This window comes from Apis mellifera, linkage group LG9 (assembly GCF_003254395.2).
Source record: "Apis mellifera strain DH4 linkage group LG9, Amel_HAv3.1, whole genome shotgun sequence".
NCBI classification, from domain to species: Eukaryota; Metazoa; Arthropoda; class Insecta; order Hymenoptera; family Apidae; genus Apis; species Apis mellifera.
Genome location: NC_037646.1, coordinates 10,941,905 through 10,966,050, shown reverse-complemented (window position 1 = coordinate 10,966,050; position 24,146 = coordinate 10,941,905). Strand labels below are relative to the sequence as shown.

Genomic DNA, 24,146 nt, shown 5'->3' with positions numbered 1-24,146 from the left:
ATGCGTATATATTTTAATGATATTATGTGTTCATAATATACTTTTAAATATATGAATTGCGCGATAAAAAAATAAAAATTAAGCATACATTGGGGAAAAAAATTTATAATTTAAAATTTGTTTAATCTGTGATAGTATAATATTTAAAACAGTTTTTTTGTCGGAAAAAATTTGTATTAGAATTTTTGAGCGCGGTATATTTCAATTTAATAGATAACGAAAATAGAAAATAAAAATATTTAAGGAAATTGTGTAACATAAAACTTAATCGTACATTATAATTGTTTAATTTTATGTTTATATGTATATATATATATATATATAAACGAAATACTAAAAAAAAAAGAAATATACGACAATGACATTCAACTATCAATATATAGTCATCTTGGATGTATCATGAAAATCTGTTGAAATTAAATTTATTAAATTATCCATCTTTATAAAAATTTGTGTAAATTTATGTTGTCAAATTTTAAAAGAAAGTATTTTTGATATTGTTATAAATATAAATTAGTAGCATCTTTCGAACATAACCTATATTTTTTTCGGTGTTTAATTGAAATCAATTTGAAACGATGTTAAAAAAAATAACATTGAATTTTAAAACAAATATACGTTTTCTTAGTAATTTATCAGCAAAATGTAAAGAAAATATTGAAGATAAAATGCAAGCTTGGCAAATTCATTCGTATGGTGGCTTGGAAGAACTAAAACTCTCAAATGTCAGAATTCCAGTAATTAATAGACCAACAGATATTCTTGTGAAAGTTGAAGCTTCTAGTGTAAATCCTATAGATATATATATGACACGTATGCAATATTAATATTTATATTAATTATTTATTTATTAAAGTTTATGTGATAAATATTTATAATTGAATATTTTCTATTAGGAGGATATGGTGCAGTAGTTTTAAATTTATTGAGAAAAGCAAAAAATCTTACTAGTAGGCAATATGACGAATTAGAATTGCCATTAACTTTAGGTAGAGATTTTTCTGGCGTAATAGTTTCAAAAGGACATGGAATTGGAAATAAATTAAAATTAGGTGATGAAATATGGGGTGTAGTTCCTGTGGAACAACAAGGTTGTCATGCTAATTATGTAGTTGTTAATAGTTCGCATGTAAGTAATGTTAATTGGCTAAATGAGCAAAAAAAAAAAAAAAAAAAAAAAAATGTATAAATCAAAAAGTTATTTATCTATAGGTTACTTTGAGACCTAGAAATTTGTCGCATATTGAAGCAGCCAGTATATTATATACTGGTCTTACAGCATGGTCTGCATTGTGGATTACTGGTGCATTATATTGTAAAAGTATAATGCCCCTAAAGAAAAATAACAAAGTTTTAGTATTAGGTGGTGCAGGAGGAGTAGGAACTATGGCAATACAACTTTTAAAGTCTTGGGATATGCATGTAAATTATTCATCATATCAATAAATTTATTATTTCTATAGATATTGAAACATAAATTAAATTGATTCAGGTTGTTACTACATGTAGTAGCGATGCTGTCAATTTAGTACAAAAATTAGGAGCTGATATTGTAATTGATTACAAATTAGATGGCGCTGATTCAAAAATAATTAGTGAAGGACCGTATGTATTTTGTTCTTTAAATTTTCATTGATTCATTCTATGCAAAATGATATAAATTTCTAATTTATTTCTAATTTAGTTATACTATAATTTTGGATTGCGCTAATCAAGGACCAGATATGATAAGATTAAAGGGTTATCCTCATTCTACTTATATAACTTTAAATTCTCCAATATTAAAAAATACGGATCAACATGGATTGATAGCAGGCACAGTAAAAAATATAGGTGAATTGTTGAAATATAACATGTCTATTGTTGAAAATAGAAGTACAGTGAAATGGGGTTTTTTTACACCTTCAACATCAGGAATTAAAACACTTAAAGAATTGGTTGAAACTGAAAAGGTAATATTCATTTCCATATATCATTTTAATTTTAATTTTAATTTTAATTAATAATATATATACATATATATATGTACATATATGATTTTTTATTTTATCCAGCTTATTCCTGTAGTTAAAAAAGTATATTCATTTCAAGATTTGCCACTAGCATATGAAAGAGTAGCTCAAGGTCATTTACGAGGTAAATTAGTTATTGATATGACATAATATTATATCAACAATTAATCCAATAAAATTATTTCGTACAATAAATATGCATTTTATATTATATTTTGTTTACTATATTTTGTACTGATTCATTAATACAGAGAATATCATTTTCAAAACCAATTTTATTTCGAACATCATACCAACAATCATTAGCTATTTCGATCGCTTTTTCCGTGCCATTCTTCAAAATTTCTTCTAAATACATTGGATCTTTAATTAATTTTGAATATTCTTTACGAATTGGACTTAATTTTTCTATAATATAATCTGCCAGCATCAATTTATATCTATAGCATATAAATTTAATTAATTAATTAAAATAAAATAATTTAAAATCGTACAACGAATAAAGAAGAAAAAAATTGAATTTTTTAATGTACATACTTTCCAGTATCTAATTCTTCTACTTCAGAACATATTTGATCCTCAGACTTTCCACTAAGCATTGAATGAATAATAACTAAATTTGAAACACCAGGTCTTGTTTCTGGTTCATAAGTTACTTTTGAGGTACAATCGGTAACAGCTTTTTTTATCTTCTCCAATAATACATCAGGTTCATCTAATAAATCTAATCTACTTCTTGAATCTTTCTCAGACTTTGACATTTTCTTTAAAGGATCGCGAAGAGATTTTATACGTTGACTTGCATTTTCTGCAAAATATATATATATATATATTCTATTAAAAAAAAAAATAATTCATATGTTTATCATTATATATTTTTTGTAGAAATAAAATTTTTACCATTAACTAAAGAATGAGGTACAGGAAAAGTATCTCCAAATTTTTTGTTAAATTTAATAGCTAATTCTTGTGCTAATTGAATATGTTGAACTTGATCTTGTCCAACTGGAACATGTGTTGCTCTATAATTGAATATAAATAATTTCTTTGCGAAATTAATTTTAATTAAGTAATATAAAAAATTAATATGATATGAATAATTAAAACAATAAAATATTCTAAGATATTAAGCATTATTAAGACATTTTAATTTGATTATTTTTGTGTATAAAATACTTACTTATATAATAATATATCAGCAGCTTGTAAAACAGGATAAATATATAAGCTCAAAGGAATGACTTTTAATGTCTGACTTTTTTCTCTATATTGAGGTAAGCGAGATAATCGTGCTTGAGTTGAAAGACATCCCAAAATCCAACTCAATTGTGTATGCATGGGTACAGTAGATTGTTGGAATAATATACTCTTCTTTGGATCAATACCACATGCTAATAATGTTGCTGTCATTTTAAATATATTATCATTTAACTCTTTTGGATCCTATTGAATTATATTCATTCTCAATTCATATTTTTTTTCTTTTTTATTTTTGAAAGATTTTTAAATTTATACACATGTATTATTATTCTTATAAAACAATAATTAATAATAAAATAAGATTGTTTATATCATTATTGGTATATATTAAACACAAAATATATATTTAATAAATTCTTACATGTGATAAAGTAATAGCATGCATATCCACAATGCTCCAAATAACATTTTCTCCATTATCCTGGAATTGTATCCATTTTTGTATGGCACCAAGATAATTTCCCAAATGTAAATTTCCAGTTGGTTGAATTCCCGAAAATATTCTTTTTGGATAACATTTGGAAACCTACAATTAATTGATATATTTAAATAAAAAATTAATACTTTTAATGTTATGAAACTTAACCTTTTGACTATATTTTTTTATGAATATATATTTGGAATTAATTCTTTGAAAACTATGAATATTTTTTATTCTTTTAAACATTTTCAATAAATTAATACATTTAAATAGATTGTTATTTGAAATTAAATTTAAAATACGTGCTTTAAATTAAAACACTAAAAAACTTATCTAATATGAAACTAAATGTATTCTATATTTTTTTATTTATATATATTAATTTATTTATTATTTATATTATTATTTTTTATTTGTATATATATATATATATAGTTATTAATTTATGTTCAAAATTATATGTATAAATATTGTATATTACAATTTGCGGGAATTTTAAAGAACATGTATATATATATATATGAAACAAATCAAATTTTATGTAATTATTATTATAGAATTTGAATATTGTTTATTTTTGCACAATTAAAAGAATTCATTATAATTATATTGTAATAAATATATTATATTTTTATTTCATATGCATATAAATACAATATATAAATATGTAAATTCTGAATACTATACTATAAAATTTTGTTGTTATAATATTGAATATCATTATTTTCAATGATTCAATGATATGAACAATTTATTTGAAATAAATTTTCTGATATATTTTTCTTTAATTCTTTTTTTATTAGATGATACATCATTATATATTTTTATAGATACTTTCATATGTCTTCCTAGAGAACTAATAACATTTTTTACCAGAAAATAACTTCCGTTTAGCAGCGCTGATTAAAGAAAACTACCAATGAGTTTGCCAAGCTTAGTAAAAAAATATGTTTTAAGAACTATACTTCATTCAATGAAAAAAAATGTCTAAAGTAAATAAATCAAATGTAATGTTTTGAAATTATATAATATATAAAATTTGAAATTTAAAATATTAATTAAATAATATATCAAGATTAAGATTAGATTAAGATTACATTATATCGATACATAAAACTATATTAATTCTTACTTAAAATATACTGATGATCATTTTTCATGAAAATAGAATCACATTATATTATTGTTAAAATTTTTATCTTAAAAATTATTTTATTGAAATTTAATTTCTTTTTATTTTAATTTAAAGATAGTTTAAAAATCATAATATTTTATTATATATAATTTATATCTCAGATTTGTGAATCCAACTTTATTCATTTTAACTTTTACTCATAAAGTTTTATTTACATTCGGTGACTCAACTAGTTGGATAAAGTATAATACTTGGAATATATTCTTTTGTTAGGATTGGCAAACTCGATGTGATACGCAATTTCTACTAATATTAGTGTCATCTAGTAGAAATTATTAGAGCTAATATCTTCTACCACAGAATTTTCTTAATTTATATATACCCTTCAAAAAAGCAATTTGCATAGTGATTGTTGCACAGCTGATCTCGTAGTATCATTTAGAACAATATTTTTTTGTGTGTGTTTTTTTAATACTTATGAAAAGTCGATTGTGAAAGAACATTACAGATATTTAGAGGTTTGTTTCGTATTTGTTAATAATCATATCTTATTATTCTTTTAACATTGTGACACATTCAAGGAAAATGTATTAAGCAAGTAATTCAGTAATAGTGAATGGATGAAAAGTGTATCGTCGAGATTTACAGAAGTAAAAACCGTGTGAATAATCTGTTTTGGTGTTTGAGTTTTATTTATTGGATAGTCAACGGTTATGGTATATTTGTCGGGTACCTGGGGTATGGGAGAAACAAAATCGCAGTGCCATAATACAAATAATTCCTCCTTTCTGCAGGAGAATGATGAAGAAGTCGCATTATTACCACTTAAAAATCAGGTGATGATAATTTGTTTTATTTAATTATTCTAATATATGTTTAAAAAATATTGCCTAAATAATCTTACTATCATTTATTTTTTATTTTTCTATTTTTTAACGATAATATTTAGTAAGAAAGATTGTTTTCGTTTGTTTAATTTTATGAATCGAAAATTTAGCAATTATATTTTTTTTTGCTTTTATTTGTTTTTATTTAATACATCATACAATTTCATATTCATGTTTATTCATTATTTATTCACGATTATTTGTGAATAAAATTATTTATTTGTTATTCTTATTAAATAAAAATATAATAAGAGAATATATTCAGAAAAATTATTAGAATTATAAAAAAAATTAGAAAAAAAAAAATAAAAGATAGTTAAAAAAAAATGAAATTATATATATACATATATATATATGATACTATGATTCAGTAATGATTCATTAATAGAATTCTATGTTATGCATTTTTTCATTATCTATTCATCGCAAATAAATAGAATTAAAAATAACAACTATAAATACATTTAGTTACAAATTGCATAAATATTTGATCAATGCATAGGATTTTTTATTTGTTATGCTATATATTTAAAAATAAAATATTTTGTTTTGTAAAAAATATTATAACAAAATAATTTTATATGTTTTATAGGTTGGTGGGCATACAAGATTACTTTTATTAAACCAAAATACTATTTGTAAACCATTAAACTATAAAGAACTTGACTTTTATCAAAACATTCCACAAGATATTCAAGTGTTTGTTCCAAAATTTAAAGGTAAAATGATTTTATTATTTTTTATTTTTTTCTTTTTCATTTTTTTTATCTTCTAATGTATTTTTTTATTATTATTATTTTTTAATTAACTATATTGATATTGATTAATTGAATTAAATAATCAAATTTTTTTTTTCATCCAGGTGTTTTGCAAGCTTCCAATAGCGGTGAAGTTACATTAGATAAACGTTATAGTCCTAGTTTTAGAGAACATGATAATAGACAAGGACATAATTCAAGTAAAAGAAAAAGAGAAGATGTATTAAGGTATATTTGAATGTTTTTATATTAAAGTTACATTAAATTAATTAATTAATAATTAATATTTTAAAAATAATAATAAATTTTAATTATTAATTATAATTATTAATTTTTTTGTATTAGAATGAAAATTCATCGTGATAACACATTAGCAGGGATATTAAAACCAGGAATGCATTTGGACAATGCACCAAATAGACAATGTATGTATGTAAACATTAAATAATATTTTTGTATAAGAAAGTTATACAAAATTAATATTTTTTAAGAAAAGAATAATATAAGAATTGTAATATATATGATTAATAATTTTTTCTATAGTAATTGATAATTTTTAATAATTGAAAAAAAATGATTGGTAATTTTTTTTTTTTGTTTTCTTAAAGATTTCCTTTTATTGGAAAATATAACATCACAATATACTCATCCATGTATATTGGACCTGAAAATGGGAACCAGACAACATGGTGATGATGCATCTGTTGAAAAACGTAATAAACAAATTGCAAAATGTGCTGCTAGTACATCAGCCTCTTTAGGTGTTAGATTGTGTGGAATGCAGGTTCGTGATATATAATATAATATTGAAATGATATATAATATTTTTATATTGAAATCTATATAATATTAATAATAAAAGTAATAATAGCAGTAACTTTATTTATAAAATTTTATAGTAAGATATTACAAATATGATACATAAATGATATATATTATAGGTTTATCAAGCCAATACCAATCATTATGTGAAAAGGGATAAATATTGGGGTAGAGCGTTAAATGAAGAAGGTTTTAAAGCAGCATTGTATCGTTTTTTTCATAATGGTTTTTGTTTACGTACGTTAGTTATCGAAAAAGTGGTATCACGATTAGAACAATTACGACGTGCAATAGAGAGACAAAGCAGCTATCGATTTTATTCGTGGTAATTTTTCGTTGGAATATTTTCAAGAACACTATTATTTAGGAGTTAAAAAGAAAAGTACTCAATTCAAATTTTTTATCATGAATATTATATTAAAAATGTTAGAAATTCATATGCTCTCTATTAAATTTGTTTTAGTTCATTATTAGTCGTTTATGAAGGTTGTCAAATGGATTTTTCGGGGTTCGGTCATTCATCATCTTTATTACAAATGGACGAAGATTCAACAAATTCTAGTTCTATTAGTGATGACGGTCCTCATACTTCGGATAGCTGTTACGATGGTGACATAAGTAACAGTTCCACAGATTATAATCTTTCAATCGAAGAAGAAATCGGTCAAACGAGTACTTTACACAGAGGATTTGACAAGGCAGCAACTCGAGAGGCCAAACGTATCGCCAGATTTTACCCTACAAGGTTTGTAATTGATATTTTTTTTTTCAATCATTAGCGGGTAAACATTGTTGTTAACATTTTTAGATAAAAAAATATTGATTGTTTCGTTTCGATTCGTAAATATTTGTAAATATTATTATATTTAATATCAATATTAAATTTATAAATATTAATAGATTATAATAATAAAATAGATTTAAAAATAAATTGTATACATAATTTTCTTTAAAATTATATGAATTTAAAAATATGAACAAATAAATATGGTATATTTCAATATGATTTACAAAAAACGATTCGATACGGAAAGATCTAAATTAAATCTGAATTAAATTCCTAACGTTGTGATTTCGTCAAAAATTTACAGCAAAATATAATTTCAGGTGTAAATCTTTGTTTACATTTTTTTACGTTTTATGAAATAATTTATTTAGTAGTATTTAATATTATTATATTTTTATTTATACTTATTATATTTTATATATATATGTATGTATATTATTTTGATGTATTACAACAATAGGAATCTAACAAATATTTCTTTTTCTTTTTCTTTTAAATATTATAATTAGATGATAATTGCACATATCAATATAAACAATTTAATACATTTAACCCTCCGATATATTTAAATAGAAATCGAAATACACAATCTGGTGAAGTATGTATGTATAAAGTATATCATGCGTATATTTTTTAATAATTTATCCGAATCTACATATTATATATATGTGTATATATATATTCTTTTTTCTTTTCTTTTTGTGTATATGTTTTCTTTCTTTAAATAAATCATTTATCATAATTTTTATCGAAACTTCTACCAAAGTAATCGAACAAGATAAATTACATTTGATAAAATTTAAAATAATTGCATATATCGAGATGTTCATATATTAATATTCATTTTCAAATTGAAAATATAACATACTCCATCAGAAAATTGGAGGGTTAGCTATTACGACGATTTCAATGTATATTCAAATTATTTATTTCAATTATATTTTGTTAAAAACCGGTTTAGAGAAAATATCGCATTTTCAGTCCCTTAGTGTATTGATACTCACAATAATTAAAAATTATTCTACGTTATATAGCATTATAAATATTTCTTAGAATAGATATACACATTTTATAGTTTTTATACATTGTATAATTTTTTTAATCAAGTAAACAATGACTCTTTTGTGAATAATCACTATATTGTACATATTATAGATTCGAAAATTTATTATTTGTAATTTAAAAGTTCAATGGTTCTTTCAAATGGTTCTTTATTAATTTTTTATTAATAATTTTATATATATATTTTATTATTTATATATGTATATGTATATATAATTTAATTAAATATATATATGTATATATATATAAAAAATATTGAACAAATATAAGAGAAATTTTCATTATATTCGCTCAGACTAAGAAATATTTATTTACAATAATAATTATATAATTAATAACTGATATAAACAATTTGCTCTATTTACATTTTTCTTTAGGAATCAACTAAGGATAAAAATCATAACTTATTTTCATCGAATCATTACACTAAAAAACTGATATTGCGATATTTTCGTAATTTAAGCATGTATATTTCTGTGTACCATCACTTTTTAGAAAACTGCTCTTTATTACGGCCGAACTATAATAAAGCGCGGCAATACCAGTCCCTAATCGAGCCCAGTTTCTTACTAGGGGAGGATCAAAGCTGAAAGTGGTGGATTTCAAAATCCTTTCGTAGGTATATTGTTGCTCAAGTGTAGAGTACAGCTCTACAAAAGTTATTAGGTGCAAATATTTCTGCACTAAAATGAAAAAAAAAAAATTAAAGGGACATTTACATTATATCATGCGTATGCGCATATATGTATGTGTATGTGTATATGTATCTGTATATGTCCTGCATATGTATATGTATATATGTATTTACGAAAAATATTTTATATTTTGTAAGATGTAGATTATATTCATAAAGGAATAGATAGGAAGAGAAACTTGAATAGAATTATTTCTTTGTGATTTAAATTTAATATACATTTAAACATTTAAAATTTGCATTTTAATATTGATGTTTTTACAAACGATTTTTATTTTAATAATAATCACATATATTTTAAAAAAGTTATGAAAAAAAGTATATAAACGCAAGGTATTTCAAAATTATTTTGTTATATATTTGATAAATGAAGGATACGAGTTATTAATCGAAATTATGAATATAAAAAATTAATTTGTTTATATATATTTATTTCGATTTTTATTTTTTATTTTTTTAAAGGAATATTACATTTTTTTTTTTTCACTAGTTTATATGAATATTCTGTATTCTGAGATCTTATATATGTATGTATACGCAACATATATAGATATACATGTATGCATACATCTGCAAGTGTGCGTGCGTGTATGTATATCTATTTTTTATCACTCATTGAATGTATATTTTTTAATTTAATTAATAATTTAACTCGATTAATCTTATGCAATAAACGAAATTAGGCAATACATGACGTTTAGTAAGTGGTGAATTTTATTATTATATTGAAAGTATATTTATATAAATTATTTGTTTATCTTTTTAAGTTTGATGTATATTTATATATGTATATATGTATATTAACATGTATATATTTTTATTTTATGACACAAACTAAAAAAGATAAATTGCTAATATATGTATAAAGCAACAAGTGAGTTTAAAAAAGTATAAATAAAATGGTAAATAATAAAATTTAAAAAAAAAATAATAAATTATATAATATTTATCATTAATAAATTATAATATTATATAATATTACCATTCCATATTAACCTTTTTATAAAATTTTCTTTGTAAAGCGAAAATCTATATGTTATAGGTTATACGCAGACAATGTAGTACAATACGTAAAAGAATGTAGAATAGCTATAAATGTTTTTTTCACGAAAAATGCGAATTATGCATTCACTTTAAAGACTTTCTATCGTAATATATAATTTATATTAATAATTTATATAGATGATTAATATTTAACGATGAAATATATTTAAAATGCATATTTGCATATTCATATAGGTTATAATATTATTAAGAATTATTTGAATCACATATATTAAAACAAAATTTCTTGTTTGTATCATAAAATAAGAAAAACAATTTTTTTGAAAAGTAAATTTCGCCATTTACTTTGCATCCTGTATATGAGATATAAACATTCTCTTTTACTCGAAATATATGACCCACAGGGCCTGCATGCCCGCTATGGTCTGGGCAGTAAAAGGGTTAATAGATGGTAAGAGGTCATACATTGTACCATGTGAAATCTAATGACAGGGCTGTGTGAAAACTTCGTTGTATCTCATTGATTAAAATGGAAAACATATTAAAAATTTAAGAGATTTAAGATGATTAAATGAAAACTTTAAATTAAAATGATAAAATTCCAGATGATAATTCATAAAATTAAGATTTTATCTTATTTCAAGCATTTCTATGTTAAACATGTATCTAAATATAAGAAATGTATATATATATACATTTATATATGTATATGTATATACATATAAGAAAATTTTACGATGTATCTAATAAGTTAATTTGCGTTTTAATTGTCATTATTTTTCAATACATTCGATACATATTACGTACCTATGCATGAAAAAAAAAATTAAAATAATAGTAAGTATACATGTAAACGTACCTATAAGTGGAGGAAATTATACATAACGTTTGTTACGTTAAATATATTAAATTCATTTAGTTAAGGAACGATTAATCGAATTACTCTTTATTATTATCACATTTACATTATATTAAATCTGGTAATTTTCTGGAACAAAAAAAAAAAAATCAATAAAAAAGATAAATATTTTTACGCATTTATTATATATCGCATGCCGAGACATTTCGAACTTTTTGCGCGGCCCATAGTAAATCTTTTACATGTTTTAATATTCGATAATATCTGAAGAGAAGGAAATAAACCAAGCAATAATAGTTAATAATGCATTCTATGCGATGACCAACTGACAATCCCAGCAGTGAGGAGACAGTTTTCGTTGGATCTACGGACAGCTTGATCGACAGGATGCTCCAATCTCCCAGATACGAACAATGGATGGTTTATGGCACTTCGAGCGATGAATATTGCTTTGGGCAAAGTTCGGACAATGATACGCAAGATGCTAATTCTGATATTGAAATTAGATCTGATCCTGGAATAAAGCGACAAAAACATGGGCACGAATTATTTCACATTTACGAGAGAGAAAAGAGAATAGAAAAAGAACTCAAACGTGCCAATATGTCGAGCAGATATTCGTAAGTAGTTTTGCTAATCGCTGTAAAAAAAAAAAAGAAAAAAAAAAAAAAAGAAGGAAAAAAAAAGATTATTTGACATTCGCTTGAAACTAACTCAAATATCGAATGTATAAATTGAAAAAAGAAATGATGTTTTAATCCACAGATACACGTCTTATCCTTATCAAATGAAAAAGATGAAACAGAAATCTCAGGAGGCATTGGTCGACGTGAGGATCATTGATTTTGCGCACACAACCTTTGTACACGGTTCTACCATGCCTTGTAACTCGGCTCACTCTCCTATGGTGCATCAAGGTCCAGATTGTGGTTTTCTAACCGGTCTGGATAGTTTAAAGCGACTTCTACTTGAAATTTTAACTGAAGGTTAATTTAACTGAAAAAAATCTTGTTATAAACATTTTATGTATACATATAAAGAACGAGGCATAAAAAAGGAAGAATTGACGAGGAATCTTTAATTTATATTATAAAAAAAAAACATTGATGACACAAAAACTCTGATTATCTTATTAAATGTGATTGATTTCTGTAAAACAAATCTGTACATATGTATTTTGAATGTATGATTTTACATAGCAAAAATTTTATTACTAAATGTACCAGTGAGTATATATGTGAGAAATTTATGAATCTGTATTGAAAATACGTGAATGTGAATTGCAAATACAAAAAAGTATTATTTAATAATTCATATATTCATCAGATGAATATATATATATATATCTATATATACATATATGTATATATATAAAATGCATATATATATACATGTATATATGTATATATATATATGTACATAGCTTGTACATTACGCGAGAATCGTTGTCACACGGTTATTATATGTACATATGATTCTTAATATAAAAATATTCGAAAGAAATATTTTTAAGAAACAATGTATTTATGTATTTTTCCCCTTCTAGATTTATCAATTTAAATCGTGCAATTCGTTCAACAAACTTATATATATTAGTAAAACGTATAAATATTTTTTACAAAATATTAAATACAATGACAAATAATTTAAGCGATTATTTGACCATATATGAGAAATGATAATATATGTAGCTAATTTATATACGATATAATATATATACATTCTTCTCAATATATTGTCGAGTTATTTTCATCGAATCAATGTAATCTAAAGCAGTCGACGATATACGTAAAATTTTTTTCTTCAAACGGATGCGTGCGAGATTTTTTTTAAAATATTTTTCTAAATCGACCGATCGTACAGATTTAAGCGGCCTTTCTTCTTTTCCCCACTTACTCCACGTATCGATCTTCTTGAAGGTAACGAAGTTGAGTTACTCCTAGGAGACCATTGCCTGGTACTAAATCGTATCCAGTTATCGATGAAACGCGAAAGGAAAACGGCAATGCGCGTCACGCTCACGATTGTTAAATGAAATGAAAAAGCTTCGTAGTTAATATGTGGAATCAATTGTTCTTATAGAATATTTACCAACTATTCGGATAAACACCTGTGTTTATCTTGTGCATTATCGAATTATCTGTATTATTAAGAAAAACTTTCATAGAATATATTTTTTTCTCTAAATGTAATAAAAAAAAGAATCGAATTTGTGTTTATTTTTTTTTCTCTCTCTCGAAATTAATAAGATAAATAATAAATGATATCAAGGAAGCAATTAATTATTAATAACGGTACGCGAAACCGTTACTTGATCTTGGTGCGTAAAACTTGTTTTTAAAAAAATTACAAAATGAATGAATGATACGAGTAAAATTAAATAATCTTTTGCAACACGTGCAAAAGAAGGGGGTGAAAAAAAAGAATGTTGAACGAATCTATATCTGAAAGGAATCTGTGTGCAAAGAAGAAAAGAGGAAGAGAATCGAAATGGGGAGACGGTTTTAATTCTAATGGAACGTAATTGCTGTGTTAATGTACACAAGTAACTGTACGACCGTACATACGAGATGCCGTTTTATTCGACTACTTACGTATGTATGTATACCAAGGCGCGCGGCACGCGTAACGTTCGCTTCGATTCTTCTCAGTATGCGGTATATCACTAATATACATGCACGTGCAATAATGTGTATACGTTTCTTATGACTAGACAAGTCATAAGCGTGACTGCTGATCGTACTCTCGTTCGCGATCGAAGTCGAGAGCGAACGAATTTTAAACGAGACTTTGCATTATAAAAAAATTAAGAGGAAAAAAAAAATATATATATATACACATATATCCACGCTCGAGAAGTGTAAATATCGAAAAAAGGGGAAGATGAAAACGATTGAAACGTTAATCGTATCGATAATATAATAAAAAATTATATTAAAAAAAAAAAATAAATAAATCGAAAGATGGTGTATGATCCGGTGTCCGAAGAACAGAAGAAACAATTTTTTAGACAGTGTTATGCCGCTCATTTACCTGGGTAAGATTTGATAGGTAGATAGGTAGACACGCGTAATATTTGCTAGAATATTACCGATGTTTAAACGGATATCCGATTACATGTTGTAATTTGATCATGTTTCTTTCTTTTTTTTTTTTTCTTTTTTTCTCTCCCCCCATCTCGTACGCGAACCGAGATAGGTTCGAATTTCTTGCCGTGCGGCAAACACTTGCATCGGTATTGAACAGTATTAATTGAATTTGCAACGTTGATTGTTAACGCTAAATATTTTCTAGTAGCACCGTTTATTTTTGATTGCGTAACGTAAGCGAATAGAATAGCGTGCAATACACAATAGCGCACGGGCTAGCACACGGGCTTTTAAGGTGTAGAGAGATTGATTTTTGAAGTACCATGTTGGAACGGTTTTTCAATTGTTGTTAATAGTCGGATTAGGCGTAGATAAGGGACTAGAGGAACGGATGATCGGGAAAGATATCGAATGTGAGTTTAGTTTTCTTTTGTTTGGTCATAATCGAATCGAATGCAATAGGTAGGTGTAATAGTTTTAAAAAAGTATGCAGCGTAAATATAGTGTAGAAAACGTTGAGCGCGTCTTTTTTTCTATCATATATGTGTGAATTAATAATTGATAATTAAGTATGTAATTACGTTTTTAACGATATAATTTTCATGATAAAATTATGATATGAACAAAATGAAGAGAGATCTTGCGAAATATTAATGTCATAAAAATTTGATGGTCGACTCAAATAAATCGATACGCATAAGTAAAATTTCTGGTATTTTGATCGATGGAATTAAATATTTGATGTAATGAAATATGATCAATAGATCTGCGCGCGAAACTATTTTTTAAGCAAGTTGAGTCATATAGTCGAGTTATTGTTAACTATAGTAAATTTTCGTTTTGTATTTCTTCTTTCTCTCGCCTATTGCACCGTTTAACTTATCCGTATACTTCCGATTAATTTGCATATTATTGATCGATTCGAAGAAAAACTTTCATTCAGGAATTTAAAGTGAATAAAAATTATTTCATTGTATATTCATATTTATTTTCATTATATATTCATTGTATTCATAATTTGTTAAATGAAAGAAGTTAAAAAAAACAATATATATCAATAAGAAAAAAATAATTGTTAAATTATTCGATCTAAAAATATTAATAGAATTTTAAAAAGAAGAGAATTAATCAAAAAATTTTAAAATATCCAAACTATCTTGTTTATGCTTTTCGTAATGTTTCTTCAATAGAACAAAATTTTGCTCTGAATCAGTTTTCAATGAAACACGTGCGCATGCGCGCTTGAATAAGCGCGAAAAATTAAACTATGCGTTTAATCGGCTGTTATAATTTTTTCATTGAATAATATTTTTATTCATTAGTCGATCGATGTCATTTTTTCCATAATTCTATTACAATTATTTCATCTACAATTTCGGATCAATGGAAATTATTGTTTCATTCAATAAATCTATTTTATTTTTTTCCAGCTATACAGGACACTGTCCCACTCTTAGATTTCGAGTTGGAAAACGATTTGGAGCATGCACTCAAGAAATTATGAAGGTAAGAATAAGCAAATATTAACGATCCGATTTCGCATTGAGAAAAGAAAAAAAGAAATCGAGAAAAAAATAACGGAGGAAATTATTCACTTGTAAAATTAATCAAAACTTCCATGAGCATATTGCATCATACAGGAATTACTTGAAAAGAAAATTCTCAAGACAGGACCTTACAGACCCAATTGTGAAAAAGATATGCGTGAAAACACGACGATTCTTTGTGAAAAAGATACAAACACGGATTGGAAAAATGAGAGGCATCTCTTAAAACCTCCTCCTCCATACATCTTAGGATATACTGGTAAATAAATAGATATAGATTTGATCTTTATCGAGTTAAAATTAATACTAAAATTAAAAAATCGTATAATTTATATATATATATTGTATCTGTTGTATATATATTGCATATATATTGTATATATATTGAAAGTGAATTAATTAAAGTATTTAATCATTTCATTGTAGGGTATATTCCTGGTTTTAATACTAGATATGGTCTATCTTTTATGCGAGCAGTGGAAGAAGGTACTAGAGAATGGCGTGAAAATCAAATTAAATTGAAAGCTCGTAGAGATCTTACTCAAACTGCAGAGAGAAACGCTACCTCTAGAAATCTTTTATTACAAACCCAAACTGATATAAATGTTCTAACCGATCGTGATAATGATAAAAATCGACTAACTACATTTCGTATGTACTATATTATACGATCATGTTTTTTGCAATTTTCAATGAACTTAATAAATAATAAAAAATTTAATTGAACTTAATATTGTTTACAGATTATGAAATTTCTCCCGAAAGACCACCAATCGTAGGTTATACTGGCCATATTCCGGGTGTCAAGGGAGAAGTTGCGCTTTCGAAAAGATACGCACAAGCTGCCAAAAAAGGATTGGAATTAGTACGAAAGGAACGTGAACAAAGAGTTGGTAAATTAACGGATGCTAATAGTGTAGAAAAAGTTTTAAATGTGGCTCGTTTAAACTGACCTAACGAGGGATCGGACTTTGATCTCTACAATTTCTCGAATTTCAATATTTCCTTAACAGAATAATATTTAATATGTCTCGAATTTCAATTTTTAATTAATAGAATAATATTTAATATATCCATAAATTAACAATCTTTTTTAGATAATCTTTTTTAACGATAATCTCTATTTGACTAGAATTATTCCATTAGATATAATTTATGTTTCTAATTTCAATTTTTAATCAATTTCACGCTGCCGATAAGGGATAAATATCCAAATAAAATTATCAACAGCTTTTACCTTGGCTTCTTTTCTTTTCTTTCTTATAGTAAAATAAATCATATATACTATATCTTTCATAATATTAATCTTATTAACATTTTACATGAAATAAGTGACTTCTATGATCTTTCTTTGGTAATTATAATATATTAGATGTTTAATATCAAAACAAAGACAAATCGACATTTTAGTAATATAAATAATCAATCAAGAAATTCTTGAAAATATTTCAAAATTGACAATATTTTTTAAGAATTAACTATGAAAATAAAAATAATGCTATTTCCATTTTCTAGAGAAATATTATCTTAAATATACATAGTATATGAATAAAGCAAAATGGAATTTAGCAAATATATAAATTAATAATATATACATAAATATTACTTTTTATAATATATATTCTAATATTATTTTTTAGATATGTATTAGCAAATAGTTTGCATAATTTATGATAATTCATAATTAATAATTAATGATGATAAATTATTAGGCTGAAATATTAAATAATAAAATTTTTAATAAAAAATTTTTTATTAAAATATATAAAAAAATAATCTAGGATTATACTAATTTTTTAATTTTCAATCGAATTAAATTTATTTTTTTTCTGGTAATCTATTTAATCTTTCTATTTCCATTTGGACTGCTTTTTTCCAATATTCTATAGTTAAGGTATTTGATCCATATGACAAAGATAATAATCTAGACAATACCATTAATGAGTGTAAATTGTCAACATTTTTGTTTATTTCTTTCCATTGTACGAAATCATTTTGAATTTCCTAATGAAAAACAAAAATACATATCAAATATATATTTTTTTATGTATATATAATGAAATATTTTATCAAAATATGGATAATTTCTAGAAGTTAAAACAATATTAATTACCTTTATAACGTCTTCATCATTTAATTCGAATTTCGTATCCCGTATTACTTCTAAATACTGTCGAATATTTATCAATCGATTTTCATCTCTTAAATATTGCTCCGCAATTTCTTTTACTTGAGAATATAAATTTTCCGATTCTGAATCTATTTTTAGAATTATTTGAGTTTGACACTAAAATGGATATATATTATTCATAATTAATTTAATTCATTCATAAATATTATTACATATAAATTTTTTTCATACCGGAATAAAAGATTTAGCTTCTGATAAAATTAATACTGGAATATCAGTTTCATATTCTATTTTATAAAATTTAAAATCATATGTCAGTTTTTGAAAGTTAATCAAATCGCAAATCGCATTGTAATTTTCTCTTCCAGCTTGTGTTATTTGACCAGTAGTTAATCCTGTTTCATCTATTATAAGATGTGTATTGTCGCTCAGTTGGAGAACTCCACTAGTTAGTCGATTACATTCATAATCTTTTCTAATAATAAAAAAAATATATAGTAAATTAGATAATATTAAACATTTATATGGAAAAAATTATATTTAAATTAATATTTACTTACTTTGGTATTAAATTCAAATCATTTAAATTCTCCAAAGTAATTTCCAATAAGTGACTTTTTTTAACAAGTAAAGTTAAAAATTTGTATAAGTCTTTGGGAAATTCTTTATATTTAATCACAGGGAAATGTGTTATATTTAAGGGATAAGTACCAAGACAAAAATAATCTCTTCTCATATAGCTAAAATAATGATTTTAAAAACGTGTTAATCAGATTTTTATCGTGAAATAAAATAAAAAAAATAATAAATTAAATATATTTACACTGAGGAAAGTAAATGACAGATTAAATAATCTGCAGCTAAATGATCTCCAAACAGAAGTTCACTTAATATTAAATGAAGATCATTTCTTATTAATTCTGCTTTAGACGTTACTTCTGAAACAATTTTTATGTCTTGTTTAATTGATTGGATTATTTTTATAGCATGTAATCGCGGAACAAGAGATGCAGGTGGATGATGAACAGTTATTTCAGCTTCTGTCATAGTCTCATCTGAATGAACAATATTTAAAAAAGGATCCAGAGATATAAAAGCTATTATTTCAATAATTTGATTCAGCTTTAAAGTCACATCTTCATATATCTGTAATTTAATATAGAAAAAAATATAAATTATATGACAACAAATTTCATATATGATTTATATAACATAAAAATTGTTAATATTATATGAAATATAAATATTAAAAATTCATTAATAACCTTTACAATACAAGCTTTACCATCATTTATAGGAATAGGAAAATTTAATATATATTCTTCTGAAACTAAACATTGCCTTGTATCAGATTCTATTTTCTTATTATCATCAATTTTTTCTTTCTTTCGTACTGATTCTGAACAATCCATAAGTTCACAATTATCTTCATCTAAATTTCTTTTATACTTATTAATTAATTTTGAATAATGTAATTGCTTGCATGTTTTTTTTACCCAATCATTTAAACCTGGAATTGATATTACAATACATGTGTGTCTTTCTGAATTTTGGTTTTTTTCCGACTCCAACAAAATTGTTTCATGTGGCTAAAAAATATATACAATAAAATTATTAAATTTCAAATAAAAAGATATTAAAAATATATTTGTATTATATAATTCTTGAATATTCATATAAAATAATAATGTAGGCAGTTGTATACATGAAATAAGCTGTTCTTTTCACATTTCACACCTGAAACTACCATATATTTACTATAAGCCTCATTGATATACATCCATATAATTTTAATTTTAATATGGACAAAAGAATATATTGAAAGGCCTTATGAAATAAAATTTTAATTAAATAATTACCAAACATTTTGCTGTATCTATATACATCCCAGATTTGAGCTCAAATGTTTCAGTTTGATTATTCTTCACTTCATATTGTTGTAAATAATATTCAGGATCATGCATATCTTGAATCATCCCTTTAAATCGGACTAATTGTTTATCTCTGAATTCATGAAGGGGAGCATTATTTAATAACGGAATTTCATTTAAAGTATCTAAATTTTCCAAGATCACATTACAATTCGATCGATTTGCAATAAAATAATCAGGTGTCCAATCCGTTATTTTAAGTGAAGCTAAAATAAAATATTAACACAATATACTCTTAATATTTATTTTTTGATTAATTTTATTCAACGATGATTTAATAATAGCATACAAGTATTTCAATAAAAAAACATACTTACAAATCATTATAAAGTTATAACACAAATCCCAGATCTTTGTTGAAATCAATTATAAAATAACCTCGAAAAATCTTATTAAATAAGAAAATATATCAAAGAAATAAAAAATCATAAAAATATAAATATCCACTAAATACAATTAAATCTTTTTGGATTATTCATAAACTTCAAATATTTAAATAAAAGATTTATACATAAAATACTCTTTTAGATATCTATATACAGATACATAGTAACTAGTAACGCTTTTCCTTTAAAGAAAACTTATACGTAAACTTAACAGATATTAGAACTATCTTTTGAGCATATAAATTTTATACTAATATAAACAAAGAAGAACAAATATCAAAAGAAAGATAGAGATATGTTAAAAATTTTAGAATCAGCGCCATCTTCAGAGTGCCGCAAATGAAACACAAATATAAACAGGAACAACAAATAGTAAAAAAAGAATATAAATAAAATAAGAATTGTTTATCAATTTAGCCATTTCTTAAATGTCAAAAAACGTGTTTTTAAAAACATTCAAAATATAGCGTTTCAATTATTATTCCACTTTAAGCAAAGAATAAATGTTATATCTGATTTTTAAATTATCTTTAATATTCGTATTATTATCCTTTTCTTATCTTATCTTTATCTTCCTTTTATTATTTATTGTTTTTGTATATATTTATATTTTGTTTATTATACTTACTTCAGATATGACTCTTTCAGAATTTTTTAATAATTTCTATTCTTTTTTCTTTATTATTTTTCTATATTTAATGCATGATTATAAATGGGATACAAGATATCAATTAATTGCTTTTTATAATATATTATAATTTTTAAATGTAAATAAAATACAGATTATATTCTCTTATTTTGGAATATACAATGTCCAAAACAATGACTTTGCAAAATATAATTAATATTAATATAATTATCATAATATAAATAATAATATAAAATTAACAAAATTAATTTAATTTATTAATTTACAATTGATAGCAATTAAATATTAACTGATATTAATTAATTAGTAGTTATACAACAAAAATTAATAATTTTCTTAAAATTATTGATTAATCGCGAAATCATTGTTGTCAAAATCAAGAAGATAATTCGTTAACGTTTCTTTGACAATATTTTTGTATATTTACTGTTAGAACTTCGAGCTAACTGATATGCCGTCTTTCCACCATAGGTTTTTGTCCTTAAACAACTTTCACTTTTTTGAAGAAGAAACGTAATCATTGATTCATATCCTCGTTCTATAGCTATATGAAGAGCAGTCCTTCCTGTCAAACCCTCCCTGGCCTCAGTATTCGCACCATAATCTACCAGAAGTCGTACAAGGTCTAGATAATTCGATGAAGCGGCAATATGTATACACATTTGTCCTGTAACATAAGATATTTTATATTAATATGTAATTAATATTAATATAATGATACAATAATATATATATAATTCATTTAATATTTAAAAAAAAATGTTTTATTTGAAGGAATGTTTAACAAAAAAAGACTGAAGAATAATAAAACAAAAAGTTGATCGATTACCTTCGTAATTCCGTAATTCAAAATTTTGGGGTAAGGTGGGCACCTTTCTTCCAGGACGAAGATAATAATATTCCATTGGATTTAAAGGACTAATGAGGGCATATGCCGATTGAAAATCGCCGATCGAACATGACAAATGAAGCGGTGTGTTTCCACGAAAATTTGTCACTTCTAGATTTGCACCAGCCAGAACTAATTCTCTAATAATCCTCGGTTGCTTTGCCAGTACGGCCAGGTGCAAAGGTGATTGACCATCACTATTCAAGATATTTAAAAGATCATATTCTGGTGTCGTTTTTATCATGGTACATGCAGACTCTACAAGACCTTGCATTATGGTCCAATGAAGTATTCTGAAAAAAAAATTATTAATGACAAATACAATTTTTTTTTCATTTATTATTGATAACTAAAATATCGATCACGATCAATAATAACATAGAATATTTTATTATTAATTGATAAAAAAAAATGATATCATCGTATGTGATTTCCCATGTAATTATAAAAAATATAATCAAATTTTAATTTATTTATTTTTTTATTTAACTTTATTATTTTATTTAACTCTATTAACTTTCTTGATTTTTTTTTTTAGCATCAATCAATAATAGTAGAATTTAATCTCTCTTGTTTAAATTTTTATTATTTACAGTAACAATTGATAAATGAAATTAGTAGTAAATGAAATGGTATCAAAATAACTTATATATTAAAAAGATATAATTTTTGAACTAATTAATTTCTAAACTTAAAATTAATATAGATTCTATTCATATAAATATTTTTATAAGTCAAAAAAATAATTCTAAGTCCTTCTTTGATAATTCTTTGATAATTCTTCAATTATGAATTATTGTTATAATACTTGTGTTAAATGTACTTACGGATCACCTTTAAGGGTCTGTGTGTAATTGCTCTGCCATAGTTCATTTAATATAAATTGCTCATATTCATATTGCCTCATAGTCATGTCTTCGACATTTCCCGAAAACATTTGGAAAACAGGTTCACTTTGTTCATTATTTATTATTTCATTATTCATTAACTGATTTAAATCATTGTTTAAGTCAAAATTTGTATTTGTGTTTGTACACGATGATTGATAATAATATTGCGGATTATTAGTTTGGAAATTTTCATATGTAGGATTAATAGGACAGTTTGAAGAATAATAATTTTCGTACGTTCCTTGTTGTGGGTAGTAATAATAATCTAATGGTACCCATTCTAAATATCCATTCCACATCTTTGTTTTTTTTTTATTAATATTCAATCACTAAATGAAATTCACTTTTTTTCTCACTCGTGATAAATGACAAACACTGTATTTATACCTTTTTAAAATTTCGATAGTCACGTATCTTTTCAAAGGAATAGTTAAAGTCGCGATCTTTATAATTTCACTTGATTCTTTTCTCCTTGAATAAAAATATCTTTATCTTTATTTTATTCGTCCACAATTATATTTATACTTTAGAAATAAAAATTTTTTTAACGACAGAGATTGAATAAATAAAAATTTGCTTATTCGATAAAAAAAAGGAAAACAAAATAATTGTCAAGTTTACTAAATAAAAACTCTGCTCAATGCGATTCCTAAGGACGAACTAATCGAATATAAACTGACGCGCCAAATATTTTAGGATGGTGTGTCCTAGACGCGAGTGGAGGGGGAAAATAAAATCCATGGGAATAGGAAAATTCATTACTTTCAGGTAGTAGTAAATATATATAAAAGGTACATATAAAAGGTAAGGGAGTTATAATCCATCTTTTCAAATTGTTTATTCTGTAAAATTTATTTAAAAATTTTCAATTTTCTTCTAAATTTTCTTCTAAAACAAAGAGTTTTTTAATTTAAATTCTAGTTTAAATTTCA

At 24.2% G+C, this 24,146-nt stretch overlaps 5 protein-coding genes across 10 annotated transcripts; 2 read left to right on the top strand and 3 right to left on the bottom strand.

The window, feature by feature from the left end:
* The first annotated feature begins 355 nt into the window (after positions 1-355).
* On the top strand, positions 356-2,225 carry LOC411304 (reticulon-4-interacting protein 1, mitochondrial). The gene is made up of 6 exons (XM_394778.7): positions 356-813; positions 897-1,129; positions 1,213-1,422; positions 1,493-1,605; positions 1,685-1,952; positions 2,055-2,225. Exons 1-6 carry the CDS (start codon positions 579-581, stop codon positions 2,160-2,162), a joined length of 1,167 nt encoding a protein of 388 aa, XP_394778.2. The 5' UTR covers positions 356-578; the 3' UTR covers positions 2,163-2,225.
* On the bottom strand, positions 2,194-3,954 carry LOC411305 (tryptophan--tRNA ligase, mitochondrial). The gene is made up of 6 exons (XM_006567461.3): positions 3,859-3,954; positions 3,634-3,798; positions 3,193-3,455; positions 2,913-3,034; positions 2,550-2,820; positions 2,194-2,452 (listed from the first exon to the last, which is right to left on the bottom strand). The coding sequence occupies exons 1-6, from the start codon at positions 3,937-3,939 to the stop codon at positions 2,221-2,223; spliced, it is 1,134 nt and encodes a 377-aa protein (XP_006567524.1). The 5' UTR covers positions 3,940-3,954; the 3' UTR covers positions 2,194-2,220.
* Positions 3,955-5,067: 1,113 nt separating this feature from the next.
* Positions 5,068-22,002, top strand: LOC411306 (inositol hexakisphosphate kinase 2). 6 transcript variants are annotated; one of them, XM_026442824.1, is made up of 12 exons: positions 5,068-5,664; positions 6,308-6,434; positions 6,578-6,701; positions 6,819-6,898; positions 7,082-7,257; positions 7,415-7,620; positions 7,759-8,040; positions 16,222-16,297; positions 16,432-16,597; positions 16,765-16,989; positions 17,082-17,231; positions 21,980-22,002. In XM_026442824.1, the coding sequence occupies exons 1-12, from the start codon at positions 5,542-5,544 to the stop codon at positions 21,985-21,987; spliced, it is 1,743 nt and encodes a 580-aa protein (XP_026298609.1). In that variant the 5' UTR covers positions 5,068-5,541; the 3' UTR covers positions 21,988-22,002. The 6 variants fall into 6 exon arrangements, with proteins under 6 accessions (XP_026298609.1, XP_026298608.1, XP_026298607.1 ...); XM_026442823.1 differs by lacking the exon at positions 21,980-22,002 and adding an exon at positions 19,456-19,551; XM_026442822.1 differs by lacking the exon at positions 21,980-22,002 and having other exon boundaries at positions 5,068-5,346; positions 5,410-5,664; positions 17,082-17,568.
* LOC552778 (mini-chromosome maintenance complex-binding protein) lies at positions 18,097-21,017 on the bottom strand. Its single transcript, XM_625153.6, has 8 exons — positions 20,718-21,017; positions 20,329-20,606; positions 19,735-20,058; positions 19,293-19,615; positions 19,030-19,209; positions 18,701-18,944; positions 18,452-18,625; positions 18,097-18,342 (listed from the first exon to the last, which is right to left on the bottom strand). Exons 1-8 carry the CDS (start codon positions 20,722-20,724, stop codon positions 18,157-18,159), a joined length of 1,716 nt encoding a protein of 571 aa, XP_625156.2. The 5' UTR covers positions 20,725-21,017; the 3' UTR covers positions 18,097-18,156.
* On the bottom strand, positions 21,693-24,072 carry LOC725766 (NF-kappa-B inhibitor cactus). Its single transcript, XM_001121575.5, has 3 exons — positions 23,152-24,072; positions 22,265-22,617; positions 21,693-22,102 (listed from the first exon to the last, which is right to left on the bottom strand). Exons 1-3 carry the CDS (start codon positions 23,511-23,513, stop codon positions 21,828-21,830), a joined length of 990 nt encoding a protein of 329 aa, XP_001121575.2. The 5' UTR covers positions 23,514-24,072; the 3' UTR covers positions 21,693-21,827.
* Between the last annotated feature and the right edge of the window lie 74 nt (positions 24,073-24,146).

Bases quoted from the DNA above. Each gene is read 5' to 3' on its own strand.
- LOC411304 (XM_394778.7), top strand. From the start codon at position 579: ATGTTAAAAAAAATAACATTGAATTTTAAAACAAATATACGTTTTCTT. The intron at 814-896 runs GTATGCAATATT...ATTTTCTATTAG, and splicing joins TATAGATATATATATGACAC to GAGGATATGGTGCAGTAGTT. The intron at 1,606-1,684 runs GTATGTATTTTG...TTTCTAATTTAG, and splicing joins AAAATAATTAGTGAAGGACC to TTATACTATAATTTTGGATT.
- LOC411305 (XM_006567461.3), bottom strand. From the start codon at position 3,939: ATGTTTAAAAGAATAAAAAATATTCATAGTTTTCAAAGAATTAATTCC. The intron at 3,456-3,633 runs GTAAGAATTTAT...ATAATTCAATAG, and splicing joins ATGCTATTACTTTATCACAT to GATCCAAAAGAGTTAAATGA. The intron at 2,453-2,549 runs GTATGTACATTA...TATATGCTATAG, and splicing joins GAAGAATTAGATACTGGAAA to ATATAAATTGATGCTGGCAG.
- LOC411306 (XM_026442822.1), top strand. From the start codon at position 5,542: ATGGTATATTTGTCGGGTACCTGGGGTATGGGAGAAACAAAATCGCAG. The intron at 6,702-6,818 runs GTATATTTGAAT...TTTTTGTATTAG, and splicing joins AAAAGAGAAGATGTATTAAG to AATGAAAATTCATCGTGATA. The intron at 6,899-7,081 runs GTATGTATGTAA...GTTTTCTTAAAG, and splicing joins CAATGCACCAAATAGACAAT to ATTTCCTTTTATTGGAAAAT.
- LOC552778 (XM_625153.6), bottom strand. The intron at 19,616-19,734 runs GTTATTAATGAA...ATTAAATTACAG, and splicing joins GTAAAGCTTGTATTGTAAAG to ATATATGAAGATGTGACTTT. The intron at 19,210-19,292 runs GTAAATATATTT...TCATTATTTTAG, and splicing joins TGTCATTTACTTTCCTCAGT to CTATATGAGAAGAGATTATT.
- LOC725766 (XM_001121575.5), bottom strand. From the start codon at position 23,513: ATGTGGAATGGATATTTAGAATGGGTACCATTAGATTATTATTACTAC. The intron at 22,618-23,151 runs GTAAGTACATTT...TTTTTTTTTCAG, and splicing joins CAGACCCTTAAAGGTGATCC to AATACTTCATTGGACCATAA. The intron at 22,103-22,264 runs GTAATCGATCAA...CTTATGTTACAG, and splicing joins TGAATTACGGAATTACGAAG to GACAAATGTGTATACATATT.